This window comes from Neoarthrinium moseri (assembly GCF_022829205.1).
Source record: "Neoarthrinium moseri strain CBS 164.80 chromosome Unknown scaffold43_Wmoseri_CBS_16480, whole genome shotgun sequence".
Taxonomy (NCBI): domain Eukaryota; kingdom Fungi; phylum Ascomycota; class Sordariomycetes; order Amphisphaeriales; family Apiosporaceae; genus Neoarthrinium; species Neoarthrinium moseri.
In genome coordinates, this window is record NW_026055157.1 from 242,704 (window position 1) to 258,816 (window position 16,113).

A 16,113-nucleotide genomic window follows, 5' to 3' on the forward strand; every position below is an offset into this window, starting at 1 on the left:
ATGATTCGTCAGCAGCGGAGCACCCTGCCGACGATATGCCCGATGTCAGCACCAGCAAAGGCAGCATCAAGGGTTTGACTCGGTACATTGCAATGAGCAGTGCAAGCAGGGGACAGGTGAACATTGTGCGCTGGACGAAAAAGTGCAACTAATGCAGAAGCATACAAATCCGGTCTGTAGATTCGGCTGATATTCTGACCAGCGTGGGCGTTCATGGCTCCGAACGGAGGTTACACACGTGAGAGCGCCCAATGAAACAAAAAGTCTCGTCTCAACAAATAAAACGTGCCAAGTCGGCGTAGTCCGCAGAATGCTGGATACTACAGAAGTCCTACCTGATATGTGACGCAAGGTCTGGCGGGGTTAGGAGAGTAACCCGGAACGTCTCTCCACAACTGTTGCAATGGCCGAAATAACTATATCGTCTGCCCACTAGCGAAACACGTCGTCTGCTGCTGCCGGTGCTTCTGCACACGTCGGCTAGTTCGGGTTGCCTAATGTTGCCTAAGTAGGCTACTGCGACAGACGCTGGTATGCGGCGCATAGGGCGTCTACGTGAGCAAATCGACAGTGGCCGCTTACGGTCTGTTACTGTGGTCAGCCCTAGGAGAGGGGAATGATAATTTCCAGCAGTGTTCTGTGCCAGGGTCGCATTCTGGCGCCTCTGTGCTTTCATTGTGCCTCAAAGTTTCGAACGGTTCATGTAGGTATTTGTCATTGACGGTGACGATGGCCAATGTAAGTAGCTTGAGTCCGTCTTCGAGGGACCCCTCATGAATATGTGATCTGTGACTGGATGGCACACTTCGTCTCACCTCAGATGCGCACACGCAACTGTCTGCTGGCCCTTCCCAAAACGTAGTCTCCGAATCGATGCGGCGATACTCTGAGATTTGAGTCGAGCCAAGGTTTGTGCTACACTCCATGCGCAGATCTCTGGTGTAGTATCTGCATGCTCCCTGTTACACAGAATACACGCGAAGTGCACTTTTGTACTTCGACCGGGATGTAGGAGGGATGGCCCAACAACAAATCAAAATTCTCAAAGCACGAATCAAGTTGGTATCCCTTGTTTTGATATTTACTCACAGCTTGCTAAAGGTGCACAATTGCAGTGGGATCTTTCTCAGGTGGAATGAACACGGTGCAGCGGTGAGGCAAATATCTTCGCCTGGTGTATATGACGACGCAGAGGGGTGCAGTGTGTACAGAATGGCACGAAATCGATGAAAAAATGCCCAAGAGAGTACCATCCCTATCTTGGCTTCAGGGAGTCCTGCACTATGAAGATAACGCCTCAGTCCCCAGTGCATATGTATGTCGCCCACCAAACGCAACGGAGTGTGATGCAAGCTGTAGGAATACATTTTGATGCAGGTATTGCGAGTAGAACAAAGTCGACTCTCCTCGCAGCATGCTTATTAAATAATGGGGAAAAGCAGAAACGAAGTAAAACAAGAACTTTTGTGGTATCCTCCATGTCCAGACGCCGCAAACATTGACCGCTTCCCACGCCTTTACCTGGCGTCATCATTAGAAAACACCATTATCTTCTCACGTCGCCGCATGAAACGTGTCTTCGTGATGTACAACGTGGAAAAGGGCATTGGTGTCGTGAATTTCATTGGGCTAGGCCCACTTGGAGAAGTCGAGTTTGTCGACAAGGGTGTCGCAGCTGCCGGGATGCATGGTTTCGGTGCTCTCGGTGGGAGCGGTGGAGAGGGTTGATGACCTGTGTGAGTGGGTGTTGGGCTCGCTCGTATTCGAGAAGAAAGTAGCTACCGAGGACCGTCGTAAGCTGCTGAAACTATCGCGCACGGTGCTCCCAGGTCTGCTCGTGTCGAAGTGAACAGATGCAGCGTTTAGTGTAGGCAGTCCACTCAGAGCTGTGCCAGGGGGCGATGGAGATGGGCCATGGGCGGTGTTTTTCGCTCCATACTTGTCTCTCAGACGGAGAATCTCTCGCAAGCGGTTTCGCCATGATGAGATGTGCTCGCCACCCGCACGGCTGGCCCAGACTAGAGAGAACACAGACGCATTGAGTGCCACTAGCCGAATGAAGTCGGGAAGGGCTTTCAAGCTGAGTATTTTTGTATCCGAGGCAGGCGAGATCTCAGGGAAGCCTGGCTTGCTTAGAACCTGAACGTTGTAAAAGGATTCTCTCACGCTCTTCGGTGCTCTCTGTCTAGTAGCAACGAACGAGGCTCGAGATTCGGGAGAAATAACAATGTTGACAAAGTTGAACTCCGATGGAAAAGTGTCGAATTTGAACGGCAGCCCCGAATCATTGAAGATGATGTTGACAAAATCGTTGCCGATGTGTCGCTTCTTGTAAGTACACTGTGGATCACGCTCAAGATTCGTCGGCATCTGTGTCGTGACATGGAACACTATCTCGGTTACGCGATCTCTCCAGCAAACAGCGAACTCTCCATCCATCCCATACTGGCGATCGAGTCCCTGCGTGTTGAATTTTGCGTCTTGAAGTTTGATCAAGGTGCCTAGTCCATCGAGGAACTCGACGTATTCCCTGCTTCCAGACACGTTTGCCAGAATCTCGGCTTCCTGCGTCTGGTTCTCGCCGATGTAGATGACACCGACTTTGTGGCCATCGACGGTTGAATTGAGGTCGAACAGCTTGATGGCCCTGTTAACCGTCTCATCGTCTGGTAAAGGAATAGGACGCGCTTGATCCGTACACTGAGGCAAAGCGGACAGAATTTGCATCAGGATATGGCTGGGAAGAACTCTGATGCCCCGGTCTGGATTCCCATCCCGGCCCACTATCTCGTTGCCGAGGCGCTCTTGATGTGCAGGGGGCGGCTTCAACGATTCTTTAATGGTATAGGACGACGTTCCGGACGGTTGTCGTTTCGTGATCTGCGCCCATCCAGATGCCAAGGTTTGCTCCACCGTCACAATACTGTTCCCTATCAGCCACCTCTTCTTAGTAATTTCGCCGTAGTGACCCTCCGTAAAGAAGGTATCATCCTCTGATTCCTCGATATCGGCAAACGCAACGCGCTGCATGAAGTCAATTGTGATTTGCGCTTGCTCTTCGGCCACCTGAGATCCGTCGATATCAGTGAAGATGTTCTTGGTGATCCACCCCACATAGTTCACACGATCGGGAATCTTCAATGCGAGGAACCAGAAAGTGATGACGTGGTATGCCAACGCGTAAACGTATTGGGGGAGATCGTCAGATGCGTTCGGGTGGCCTTGGCCATCGATGGAGAGAGTGGCCGTCCCAAAGACAGGGGTCGTCGGATCGCTTGCGGTACTCATGCGGGAAGACTGCCTCTTTTCTCTAGCATACTGCAGATACCGGGAGCAGATACCAAAGACGATGCGGTATTCTTCCTCTCTGAAGTTGACGTACAGCGATGGACGTCTGGCAAGACAGGCTAAGAACTCAAGAATATGGATAGCAACCGAAGGCTGAGTAATAATCTGGGACATCCTCTGCAGAATGGTTACCAGGGCCTTGCTCGTCGACATTGGGAGCTCGTAGCAGCAGATGGAGAGAGCGTGAATACAGCACTTGGCACAGCGCTCCCACGTGGCGATTCCCCGAACAAACGTACTCACAATCTCATCCTCTTCGGCCTTCTGGAAGTGGTGGTGGTAGCTGATAACCATAGTGAGTGTATGGAAGAGGCATATCGCCACATCAGCACGTCGCAGTCCCATGGTGCTTGGAGGCTCTGAAAAACTATTCGTTCTTATCAGTTCACATACGGTTTTGCGAAGCTCCAAGATCTGGTTGATTGCACCCCTGAAAATCCCATGATTGCTCAATTGAGAGGGGAGATACACCAGGAGATAACTGTATAACTCCCAGTCACAACCATGCTGAACCAAATCGATGACTGCGTCAAGCCATTCGAAGGTTGGCAATGTCGCGTCGACTGCAGCAGCATCCTCATGGTCCTCTGGGACATTGCTGAGCCGGTCGGAGTACAACACGGTGCTCGCCGTTCGTGAAGGTGCTTCTGGAAGAACGTCCAAATCTGACGCAGACCAGGTTTGCTGGTATTTCGGGGTAGCACCTTTAGCACTGCTACCAGATCTGACAGAGAAGCTTCGGTCAGAATAACTCCGTTCCTGAGGTTGGCCTTGACCGAACGATACGCCTCGTGAGACACGACCAGGGCCGCCTAACTCCCCTCGTGAGAGTCGGCCGGCCTGGACAGTTTCTTCGTTCAGCCTCTTGGCAAGGGATCCATCGGTGCGGTACAAGAGGGTCGCGAGATTCTCGGTCTCCGTAAATGTGGTGATGTAGACACGATTTGCCCAATCGGCACGTAGTCGGAACAACAGCTTCATTGCGGTCAGGCGGGCATCAGTTTCGCCTGTGTTGGTCCTGGCCATGGCCACCAGAAGATGGAATATTCGAATGGCCTTGGTCACATCGCTGTGCATGACGCGCATGAATATTTGTACATAGCCTCTCGCTACAACGTTGGAAGGCGTCTGGCCTACTGTGCCTCTTGCCTGGTCGGGAGCTGTCGTTGCGCTAGGAGGTCTGGATGCGGGTGGCGAGACAGGCGAGCGTAGGGGATCAGCAACCAAGACAGTGTGGAGAGTATCGATAATATAGTTGAAGAGCGGGTGAGCTGCTGTACTCGCAATCGTGGTAGTGAACGAGACAATATCCTGGAGAACATCTATGTCTACCTCTTCCGCAATGTCCCTTAGCAGACTCTTCACCAAATTTGGAACAAAGTCCGGTTCGAGCTGCTCGTGTACTAGCTCGACCATGTCGTAGACTTCTGTCACTACTTGCAGAGCCTGAACTCGAAGCTGTGATGAGCGGGCCCGGTTGGCGAAAAGTACGTCAAGAACCAGCCGCAAGTTGGCTTCCCACTCGAGGTCGGATGGGTAGCAGCACCTAAACTGTTTGAAATAGTCCAGGACGAGTGTGGCAGCTGAATCAGGGAGAATCTTGTTGATCTTGGTGAAGAAGGTAATGCAATCCTGTCGCTGCAGCAGAGTGCGCTGCTCCGTAAGAAGCACCTCCAAGCGAGATACAAGACCGATAACCTCTCTGAACAAGATAGCTTCGGACGTGTCTGAGTTTTCTCGCGTGGCTGAAGACCGCGCTAGGTCGTCGGTAGCTGTTGTTGAGGCTGAAGACACGAATGATTGGATACACGCGACAACGACCTCGAACAAAGCCGCCCAGTCCTCATCGCTGAGCATCGGGTTCACATTGCCCTTGGGATCGTTGAACAACACATTTGTAAGACGCAATACATCCAAGTGTATCTTCCAGCTCGCAGTAGTCTTGACTACGGTTGAGAGCCCATCGACTAGAAGCCCGTACGGGACAGCAGGATAGCCCTTATCCGTATTCTTAGAAACGAGCTTATGCAACACAGACAGTGCACCTCGGACTTCACGAATGCCCTCTTTCTTCTTGTCAGCGTCGGCGGGGAGGCTATTCAGCACCGCCAACAGAAGCCTCACGACGGCATGCCCGTTGTGTGACCTACACAGCATGCTCAGAGCGTGCCATGAGTCTTTCTGGAGGCTGGGAACCAGACAATGGATGGAGCTCAGGACCTGGACGCAGTCCTTCAACTTATCATTGGGAATGGCGCCGAAGGTCACAATGGCGCCCAGAACCCCAATGCAGGCCTTCAGGTCCTCAGAACCACTCGTATTCATACAGATCTTGAGCATTGCGTCGATCAAAGCCCGTGCAGCATCGTCGCCAATCACGCCAAAGTTGAATTTCACCAGGTCGGTTGTGTACGCAAAGAGCTCTGCGAAGTCCTTGTCCTCGCCAGATGCGACGGCTTTTCCTTTGGACCGTGAGGCCTGCTTCCTAGCTACTCGGACCGAGTCAAACTTGCTTCGCAGCCAGAAAGTCACCAGCGGAAAGACGTCATATTCGAAGCCGGAAAGGATTCGGGCATGGTTGGTCAGGTCCACGAGCGCGGCAAGCTGCAGGTGGAAGTCTTCGGGGTGTGCAGGAGCTGTAATGGTCTGGAAGTACTCCTTACGCTCAAGATCAGTTGAAGAGTCGTGCTTGACGCAGGCAGTCAGAAGCTCCCATCCGGCAGTCCGTGTAGCTCTGGCGTTACTCGGGTCGATCATGTCCTTGGCGGCGTACCATATATCGAGAACTGGGTTCAGGGGATAGTCCACTACAGCATGTCGAAGCTGCTGGGCTGCGGCAACCCGTTCGCTGATCGAACCTCTCCGGAGCTGATCAAAAGCGTCCACATGGTGGGGAGGCAGGCCATGGACCGCCTTGGCATCGTTAAGCTGCTCGGCAAGGTTGGTGTTCATGGACGGACCGGAGGACTGCACAGGAGACGGTGTCGATCTGGTCAGCTTGGTAGCACTGGCAAGGCCCTTGAAGACGCTGGCGAGTCCTCCCGAGTTCTTCGAGTCCTGAGGTGACTGGACCTCTTCCCCAGGCGAGGGAGACATATTGTCGTCGGCTTCGGCTTGCCCTTCAGCGGCCTGCTGGCCGAGGGACACTATGCGCCGCAACATGTTAGCAGGCTGTCAACCAGGCTTTGGCAACGGAGGCATGTGGTGCAGAGGGCTGGTAGCATGAGGATAGGGTCATGAGTATGTAGGTAGCGTGTGGACAGCCGGGCAAGATCAAAGACTGACGACACCGTATGGCACGTCGTTGGGGCCTCGCCGGATGATGACGTTGAACCAATCAATGATGCCTGGCCGTCCGGCGGGTTCCTGACAAGGCTGCTGAACCGTCGACCCAGATACAACGGGCACGTCGGGGAGGGGATGCGCCGATTTGATCTCGGGAGGCCGCGCGGGCACTGTAGATTGCCGAGCACATCGACTTACATTTTGACTATGGCTTGCATAAGGGTGGGATCGTACACAGTGGGAAGGAAACAGCGGCAGGATCTCAAGCCTCCATCCAGTGCAGCGACCCGGACTGCATAAAGGCTAGCAAGTAGGAAGGGCAGCCGTTTTCGGGACACACTCCGTGCTGCAGGTCCTCCACCACCTCCGACTCAGTGCAGAGCTTCACGGGATCCGTCGGCCGAAATATATGGCAGACTTCCTGGTGAGGGCGATTCGAGGGGCGCGAGCTGGTCGGTCATTAATGTATGTACAGCAGAAGTTCTGACGACTATCACATCACAGAATGTGGACACGGGGGATTAGGGCCCTCGGGATCTAGGGGAGGTGCAGCAGGTCTTGGGACGGGGGACTCGGGAGCAGGTTAGCAGTCTGATCAAGGAAGGCTGCTTGAAGGACTTTGACGGTCTTGTCTTGGGGGAGCTCTCCACTATGACCTATTCCGTCGCCCTGCATATTTTCGCGCAACATCTTTAATCCCGAGGCTAAACCAATCAGAAGATGCGATGCCTCGGCCGGGGCTAGGATCGGGATCAGCCCCGGAGGTCTCTTTTGGAAATCTGTACATAGAACCTACCTACAGTAGGTATTGGACGTCGAATGCCGTCTGTGACGAGCCAAGCCCCGTAGATAGACGGATCTGTGCGGTGAATCTAGCTGCATCAAGGCAAGCCTGAGATGTCTTGGTGATGCTCAAGTGTGCCGGTCTCACCAGACATGCATTCGGTAGCAGCGGGGTCCGTCCCAAGCATCGTGTTGCACAATGCACAATGCACAATGGCGGGAGAGCTCCCTCCTGGGGTGCTGGTGGGTTCCAAGGTTGCGCCAGACGACAGCTCGTAGGTAGGTGCCTACTACGGCACAGACTCAGGTAGGCTAGGCGGGTTTGCTAGAGAATCGGATCCAATATGACTGCGAGTCTGATGCCGGCATTCTGGTACCGTACTTCCCAAGTCTCAGTCCAGCTCCTCTGCTCTGACGCCCCGCATGGTCAGTTCGAAGAGTACGTTATGTGCGTACGTACATAAGCTTCTAGGTAAGGAACGGCAGCGACTACATAGCGCCTACAAAACTAGGTTGCGTATGTACCCTCGGGGTAGCCTACAATGGTAGAAGTTGGTGATAGTCGATGAATACTGTCGGTAACTACGTACAAGCAGGCGTCACGTATGGATGTGGGTGGGTTGCAGAGGTACCTAGGTACCCTTTCCAATTGTCTGTGCTTGGGTCCGTACCCCGCTAAATGGAATTCTTTGGGAGGCTTCCTGGCTGCCCTGGCCGCCAGGTCCCCGTTGCTGTGGTTGGCTGCTGGACCCCAGTGCAAACAAACCGTACCCAATAGCTGCGCAAGGCTTGGAATAATTCATGACGGCTTGAGCTTCAACTGATTTTTGGTCTCTCATCCACACTGCCATCTTCTCCCCCTGCCCAGTCTACGAGCCAGTTCCCCCTCAAGCATCATAGACATGGCTAGTGATCTTGGCCAGATTGTCCAGCTCTTGGACGCCACCCTGAAGCCGACAGAGCGCAGGAAAGGTACGCAGAAAACCAGAGTGCTACTCGGCCCTGCCCCGCCCTCCCACTCCCACCCGTGACGATGGGCCGCCCGCCCGCCCTCGCCGTTCGAGATGGCCAACGAGCCACCGTGTGAAGCAACACTAACCCCGTCCTTGCAGCTGAGACGGCGCTCAAGGCCGAAGAGAAGAAGCAGGGCTTCTCGTTGCAGCTTCTGCAGATCGTCCACAACGAATCGCTCCCGACCCAGAACCGTCTTTCGGCCGCCCTCTACTTCAAGAACTTCGTCCGATTCAACTATGTGGTGCGTTCTACTGCGTCTGGCCCTTTGAGCGCAGACCGGGACTGAATATTTGGGTGTACAGGATTCCGAAGGCAACTACAAGCTACCGGGGAACGAAGTGGCTACCATCAAGCAAGAGCTCATCGGCTTGATGATCTCGTGCCCCCCCGCCATCCAGACTCAGCTCGGCGAAGCTATCAGCTTGATTGCTGACTCGGACTTCTGGGAGAGATGGGACACTCTTGTCCAGGTGAGAGGCCCGCCGACCCTGTCCACAGGTTGATATGACGAAACGCATGCTGACCCTCGGCCACGACAGGATCTTGTCTCGCGTCTCACGGCCGATAACGCAAAGGTCAACAACGGCGTACTGGAAGTTGCACACTCCATCTTCCAAAGATGGCGCCCTCTATACCGGTCTGACGACCTTTTCACCGAGATCAACCATGTGCTAAACACGTTTGCGGCACCGTTCCTCACCTTGCTCAACGTAAGCAGCCAAACGAAGCAAAGAGAAGGCGTACTGACGGACCATCCTCACAGGCCACCGACGGACAGATCACGGCAAACGCCAACAACAAGGAGGCCTTGAAATCTTACTTCGATACCATGAGCCTGCTGGTCAAGGTTTTCTACGATCTTTCGTGCCAGGACATGCCTCCGCAGTTCGAGTCGAGTCTGGAGCAGATCTCGACACTTCTTCACAAATATCTCACTTACGAGAACCCTCTACTCGCGACCGACGACGATGCCGAGGCGGGTGTCCTGGAGCACGTCAAGGCTGACATCTGCGAGGCGCTGCAGTTGTACACCAGCAAGTATGATGACGAATTTGGTCGATTTACCCCCGTCTTCATTACCAGCGCTTGGAACCTGTTGTCGTCGCTCGGCCCGGAGCAGAAATACGACAACCTCGTGAGCAGGGCCTTGCAATTCCTGACGGCGATCGCTAGCACAGAGCGACATGCACAAAACTTCAACGACGAAAACACCCTGAACCAGGTCGTGGAAAAGGTCGTGCTTCCCAACGTCGCTCTGAGAGAGTCGGATATGGAGCAGTTCGAGGACGAACCTATCGAGTTCATTCGACGCGACTTGGAGGGCTCCGATACCGACTCTAGAAGACGAGCAGCCACCGACTTCCTCAGGACGTTGCAGGAAAAGTTTGAGAGCCTAGTCACTGGCGTTGCCGGCAAGTATATCAACCACTATCTGGAGCAAGGCAAGAGTGACTGGAAGCAGAAGGACACTGCCGTTTCGCTCTTCCTTTCTATCGCTGCAAAGGGCGCTGTAACTGCCGCCCAGGGTGTTAAGACAGTCAACTCTCTGGTCAACGTTGTCGACTTCTTCCAACAGCACATTGCTGCGGATCTGATCAATACCGAGTCCGAGCCCATCTCGAGAGTTGACGCTATCAAGTTTCTCTACACGTTCCGCAGTCAGCTGACCAAGGAGCAATGGCAAGGCGCTTTCCAGCCGCTTATCCAGAACCTCGGTTCAGATAACTACGTGGTTTATACCTACGCCGCCATCGCCGTGGAGCGAGTCCTCTTTCTTACTGACGATGCCGGTAACCACGTCTTCACCCGCGCTGATATCGAACCCTTTGCCAAGGATCTCCTCGAGCACCTGTTCAAGCTTGTTGAGAAGGAGTCGTCGCCGGCTAAGGTGCAGGAGAACGAGTTCTTAATGAGATGTATCATGCGTGTTCTCATTGTCATCAAGGATGGAGTCCTGCCCTTCGTGGACTTGGTGTTAGACCACCTCATTAAGATCACGGCAGTCATCAAGGAGAACCCCAGCAATCCCAGGTTCTACTATTACCACTTCGAAGCGTTGGGCGCTTTAGTCAGGTAAATTGCATAGACACAACAGGTCTGCTAGAAGCATTAACTGACACGTAGACAGGAACGGATCTCCCGGTGCCAGTGCCAAGTTGGAGGAGCAACTCTGGCAGCCCTTCCATCTGATTCTCACAGAGGAGGTTAACGGTACGTTACGGTTCATACAAATGACTATGGCCAACGGCTAATACGAGGCAGAGTTTATTCCATACGTGTTTCAGCTCTTTGCAGCCCTGCTGGAGCCCAACCCGTCCGGCGCTCTGCCAAACCACTACAAGGCACTTATTACCCCGCTGGTCCTACCTACTATCTGGGAAACAAGAGGCAATGTTCCCGGCTGTGCTCGTCTGCTGGCTGCCATCATTCCTCGAGCAGCTGATGCTATCGTTGCCGAAAACCAACTCGAGCCTATCTTGGGTATCTTCCAGAAACTTCTCAGTGGCAAAAAGACAGAGCAGAATGCCTTTGAAATTCTCGAGGCTATAACCACATCTATCCCAAAGTCAGTGCTGGTTCTTCCGATGTATGTTAGCATGCAAACTAACGTGGCAAACAGGGCTTCACTGGAGAAGTACTTCCCTACTGTTCTTCAGCTCTTGTTCACAAAACTTCAGAACAACCCTTCGGAGTCGTTCACCCGCAGCTTTGTGCGCTTCTACCACCTTGTTTCGGCAAGAACTGAAGCCGGCTTGGGAACCGATTTCTACGTCGCACAAGTCGACGCTGTACAAAAGGATATCTTCACCCCTATCTACCTGAAGACGATCCTCCCAGGCTCCCAGCTATTGGTTCGCCCTGTCGACCGAAAGCTAGCGGTCGTATCGTTCGCCAAATCTCTCGCAGAGAGTCAGGCGTTTGCTCAGAGATATCAGAAGGGCTGGCGTTTTACGTGCGAGGCATTCTTGACTCTGCTTGGCAATGCGCCCACCGTGGCTACCGGTGCAGGCAACGAGGTTATCACCGAGGCAGATGTGGATGACATTGGGTTTGGCTTGGGATTCACAGCCCTCAACACTTGCAAGAAACCCGCGGCAGACGAGTTTCCCCAGATCCAAGACGTCCCGCAATGGGTGCGCCAGTACCTCACCCAAGCCAATGCAGCACAGAACGGTGCTATTGCAGGATATGTTCAGGAGCGTCTGTCAGACGAGGGAAAGCAGGCGTTGGCTCAGTATATCGGATAGATCCTCATGTAACGACGACACGTGGACGGCGCGGTTGGAATTAAGATACCTAGGGGTGAGTGGTAGAGAACCCCTGAAAATCAGTGCATTTGCGGAGCGAACCGCTGGAAGAATAGACAATGAAATGTTTCTTTGATGTGGTACACAGTGGGTCGGTCGTCCTTGCTCTCGTATAGCATTGCCTAAAACGTTGTAGTTGGTCCAAGTCTGATCTAAGGCAAGTTCGTGGGCACTACCTAGGTATCCTTGCGAGGAATCCTTCTTGGCCCCAGCAATTTCGATCAGCGCCATGATATGATACTGCAGCCTGAAAATCTTCCTAGGAGCGGCACAGTAGGCACTTACCTAACCATGCGTCCGACTACAGCCAATAGCATTCTCGTGAGTTTCCAGCTACTCAGGGGCACTTTGCTCAGCCTACTCAAAACGCGCGGCTGCATCTTCTTCAGCCCTGTGAGGCACGGAACCCGGCGTCCTTGCCCCACGAGGCTTAGACACCAGCGTTGTGAAAGCTGGCCCGCTGGAGGATTCAAATGAAACCGTGGCGCTCTGTGTTTAAATGACGTACCCAAAGCTCAAAACCTCCCAGTTTGGACAACAAACAGGGCACAGAGGTCGCTTGCACCTACAAGAGTTTGAGAATCGAAGAATGGGCTGGGCGATGTCAGTTTCACTCCTGTAATATAACCAGACCGAATGCCTGTTTAGGGATTGCGGTGCCTTAGTAAAGTCTAAAAGACGTAAGCGCGTGGCTCAAGTAGGACAAAGTGGCCTATCAGATCCTTACGACAGGACGCCATGGCTGGATGGGATCCAGAGAGTATGTCTTCAAGCTTAACCCGCCGGGGATATTTTAGATTTACTATTAGCGGCGGGTTACCAGACGAGATGATATAACATTAAGACCCTCAATTTTGTGGAGAGTACTAGGACGGCAACTCATTGTTTTGTTCTGACACGGCGTAGGAGACTTGCAAATAGGTCAGCTAAATAGCCGCCCACATATGCATTTCCGCTGATCTTGCAGAACACATTTCACAACACGCGATCAGAGTCGCGACGCAGAGAAGCGGAATCCATAAATGCAAGCCACACCGTCGTTAGGTATATTATTCTCACATTACGTTCCCAGCAAGAGTAGTGACCCAGTGTTCTGAGGCGCCCAAACCCGTGGGGGCCATCTTGGCGCATCTTGTTAGAAAATCCCAGCTAAACCCGATTCTGTGTGTACGTACGAGCTGACGGGCGGACCCGCAAAACTTTAGACCCTGCCTCACCAATGCCGAAGCCACCACCACTCAGGGAACCAACACTTGGCCTGACCCTGGCTCTATGACTCTGTCCATGATTCGCCATAATGATATGGGTACATGCCGAACAGATCCAGGATGGCGATGGAGGGCCGCTTGTGCAAAGCCCGCTCACCAATATATATAGACTTGCAGAACAAATAACGGAATCTTAGTCTACACCTATATCTAGCATTCATCTTTCTTCCACCTTCTTCCTTCTCGATATACCGATTAATCTCATCAAGTGTAATTTCACCGTCTGTTCATATGCCCTCCCTAAGTCGACGATTGTGCCATGGCCTGGCGGCAACTTGCGGCCTCGTAGCTGCTGCATCGGCTGGCATCTTAAGATCCCGATCAACCGAAGGAGTCCAAGTGACTTTCAAAGAAGTAAATAATGTCGAGTCTCTCTCAATTTTATCCCAGAAAACTCATTTTCTCTAGCCCGGCATCTGTGAGACAACACCAGGGGTCAAGTCCTACAGCGGCTACGTGACTCTGCCGTCCACCTCGCTTCAGCCTTATCCCCAGAAGACTTTTTTCTGGTTCTTCGAGTCAAGAAACGCACCAGAGACGGCGCCTCTCAGTATCTGGCTGCAGGGTGGTCCCGGTAGCCCCAGTATCGACCAAGCACTCAGCGAGAACGGCCCCTGCATTGTGCAGCCTGACTCGAACAGCACCGTTTTGAACCCGTGGTCCTGGACCAACCATGCAAACATCCTGTATATCGACCAGCCACTGAAGACAGGCTTCAGCTATGACGAGGCCATCGAGGGAGTGGTGGATATGATCACGGGCGACATTTACCCCGCCGATCAGTGGACGTCTCCGTTGAACTATACGGCTGTAAAAGGCACATACACCAGCCAGAAAACGTCTGATGTGGTCAGCACGACTGCGGTGGCGGCAGAGGCAATTTGGGAATTCTTGCAGGTCTGGATGGGAGAGTCAGTCTCGCCGAGAAAATCACTTATATTATGGTGGCGAACTAACATGATATAGGTTCAAGCAGTATCGACGAGATAAAATCAGCGTCTGGAGTCAGTCCTAGTAAGTTAATGATCAACAGTGTACCATAACTATGACCATACAAGCTGACACTTAGGCAGTGGTGGTCACTATGCACCAGCGGTCGCAAACCTTCTCCACACCCGATCTGAAGCAGCGAAGAATAAGAAACGGGCCTGCGGCGGAAGCAGTGACCGCATTGATATTTCCGTGGACAGCGTGGGGATCGTAAACGGCTTCATCGACTTCCTCCTCCAGGGCGAGAGCTTCACTACTTTTGCCGTTAACAACACCTATGGCATCCAGGCTTATAGCCAGGAAGTCGCAGCGGCGACCTCTGGCAACTTCTCGGGACCCGGAGGCTGCAAGGAGCAGGCGGAGGCCTGCCGGGCGCTGACTCCAAATGGTTACCGCGACCAGTACGGCACGAATGCGACAGTGAGCAAGGTTTGCGGATCAGCATTCCTGTTCTGTTGGGCCAACGTATATGTGCCATACGAGTCAATATCTCATGTAAGTGGTGGCTCTGGAGCGTGGTACTTACCCGAGCTGATTTCCGCTTTCCTGTACAGCGCGATGGCTTTGATATTGCACAGGCGAGCCCCGTGTCCTTCCCGCCTACGTACGCCCTCGGGTATCTCGACCAGGACTGGGTTCGAGAAGCACTGGGCGCCGAAGTTAAGTATAATCAGCAGTACAACCTTGTCCCAGACGGATTGGACATTGTAGACATAGCCGGTGATCCTAGCAACCCGTATGTCACCACGAGTTTCAGTGCGAAATCTTTCTTCTTCACGGGCGATTTCGTGTTTGGGGGCTTCAGCGAGGACCTAGGTTCCCTGCTCGATGCGGGTGTCAAGGTCGCCTTGATCTATGGCGACCGTGATTACCGGTGTAATTGTAAGTACCGCAGGTCTTATGCCCATTTTCCTCAGGGCGTTGGAAAAGCTTACATGGGTTCAGGGGTTGGCGGGGAGGCCGTGAGTCTGTCAATCAACCACCGCGATAAAGACGCCTTCGCAGGCGCAGGCTATGCGCAAATGCACACCAACGATAGCTATGTCGGCGGCATGGTGCGCCAGCACAAGAATTTCTCGTTCACGCGTGTGTTTGACGCTGGTCATACAGGTATGTTGTACTCTACTCCGCCCACTACACACTGATCCTGCCCGGAGCTGACGTCGCCGAACACATTAGTTGCGTCCTATCAACCCGAGACGGCCTACCAAATATTTATGCGGTCCGTTCTCGGCTACGACGTAGCGACCGGCACTATGTTATTGAAAGAGACGCCCGAATACGCAACAGATGGCCCAGCGAGCGTCTTCAACATCACCAACACAGCCCCGGCCTCATCACCGAACCAATGCTATGTCCGCGCTTTCCCGTTGGGTTCACGGTGTACGGAGGAGCAACTTGCCGCGCTCCAGGACGGGACTGCCGTTGTGGAGAATGATATCGTTGTCAGCCCGGCTCCGCAAGACGCGCTCGCGGGCCACGCCTGATCGCTCCAGCAACGGTCTTGATAGAGGTTGTGACTCAATTCCTGTGAAATGGAGTATGATGAAGATGCTTGCTATGCTTTTCTAATAGACCACAGAAACATTGTGTCAAATGGGCCAATTAGTATTAGAGGCAGTATAGCAGGAGCGCCAGGTTTTCGTTTCTGTATACCTGTATATAGATATAATTATGTTGTCGATAGACACAATGCATCCGATCTGCAATCTTAGTTTAGCTGCTTGCAACATCACTGGCACAGTTGCAAAAGTCGTGCAGGCACATTCATACATGGGTACTCAGATCTCATAGGAGAGGGTAGGTGGAAGTTGGCATGGTCATTCATAGATGGTATAATTTCGTGCAAATGCTACATAGCTGAATGTCTGTCTGTCTTGACCGCAAAAAGAAGGGGATATCAAGTTGTGAAAATGTGTATGAGTTCATGTCGTGTCCGACTTGCTGAGAAGCCGAAGTGAGAAATCCGCAAGAGGGAATCTGTTCTGTCGTACCGAGGAACAGGCAAAAGTTGCCCACCCGAGAAAAGGAAACAAAATAACATCGCTCACCCGCACCCCAAATCCACGGCCTTTCGCGATATGCAAGGACCTAAGAGTCCGTTCCAGTGTGTGGGA

At 53.0% G+C, this 16,113-nt stretch overlaps 3 protein-coding genes across 3 annotated transcripts; 2 read left to right on the forward strand and 1 right to left on the reverse strand.

The window, feature by feature from the left end:
- Positions 1-1,629: 1,629 nt before the first annotated feature.
- Positions 1,630-6,510, reverse strand: JN550_009466 (uncharacterized protein; the record flags this gene model as incomplete). The annotated part of the gene is made up of 1 exon (XM_049321542.1): positions 1,630-6,510. One exon carries the CDS (start codon positions 6,508-6,510, stop codon positions 1,630-1,632), a length of 4,881 nt encoding a protein of 1,626 aa, XP_049168621.1.
- A 1,808-nt stretch (positions 6,511-8,318) lies between these two features.
- Positions 8,319-11,678, forward strand: JN550_009467 (uncharacterized protein; the record flags this gene model as incomplete). The annotated part of the gene is made up of 8 exons (XM_049321543.1): positions 8,319-8,388; positions 8,529-8,671; positions 8,733-8,900; positions 8,970-9,140; positions 9,194-10,503; positions 10,559-10,641; positions 10,693-10,996; positions 11,051-11,678. 8 exons carry the CDS (start codon positions 8,319-8,321, stop codon positions 11,676-11,678), a joined length of 2,877 nt encoding a protein of 958 aa, XP_049168622.1.
- A 1,559-nt stretch (positions 11,679-13,237) lies between these two features.
- On the forward strand, positions 13,238-15,483 carry JN550_009468 (uncharacterized protein; the record flags this gene model as incomplete). Its single annotated transcript, XM_049321544.1, has 7 exons — positions 13,238-13,360; positions 13,415-13,917; positions 13,973-14,020; positions 14,080-14,491; positions 14,551-14,878; positions 14,942-15,106; positions 15,176-15,483. The coding sequence occupies 7 exons, from the start codon at positions 13,238-13,240 to the stop codon at positions 15,481-15,483; spliced, it is 1,887 nt and encodes a 628-aa protein (XP_049168623.1).
- Positions 15,484-16,113: the final 630 nt, after the last annotated feature.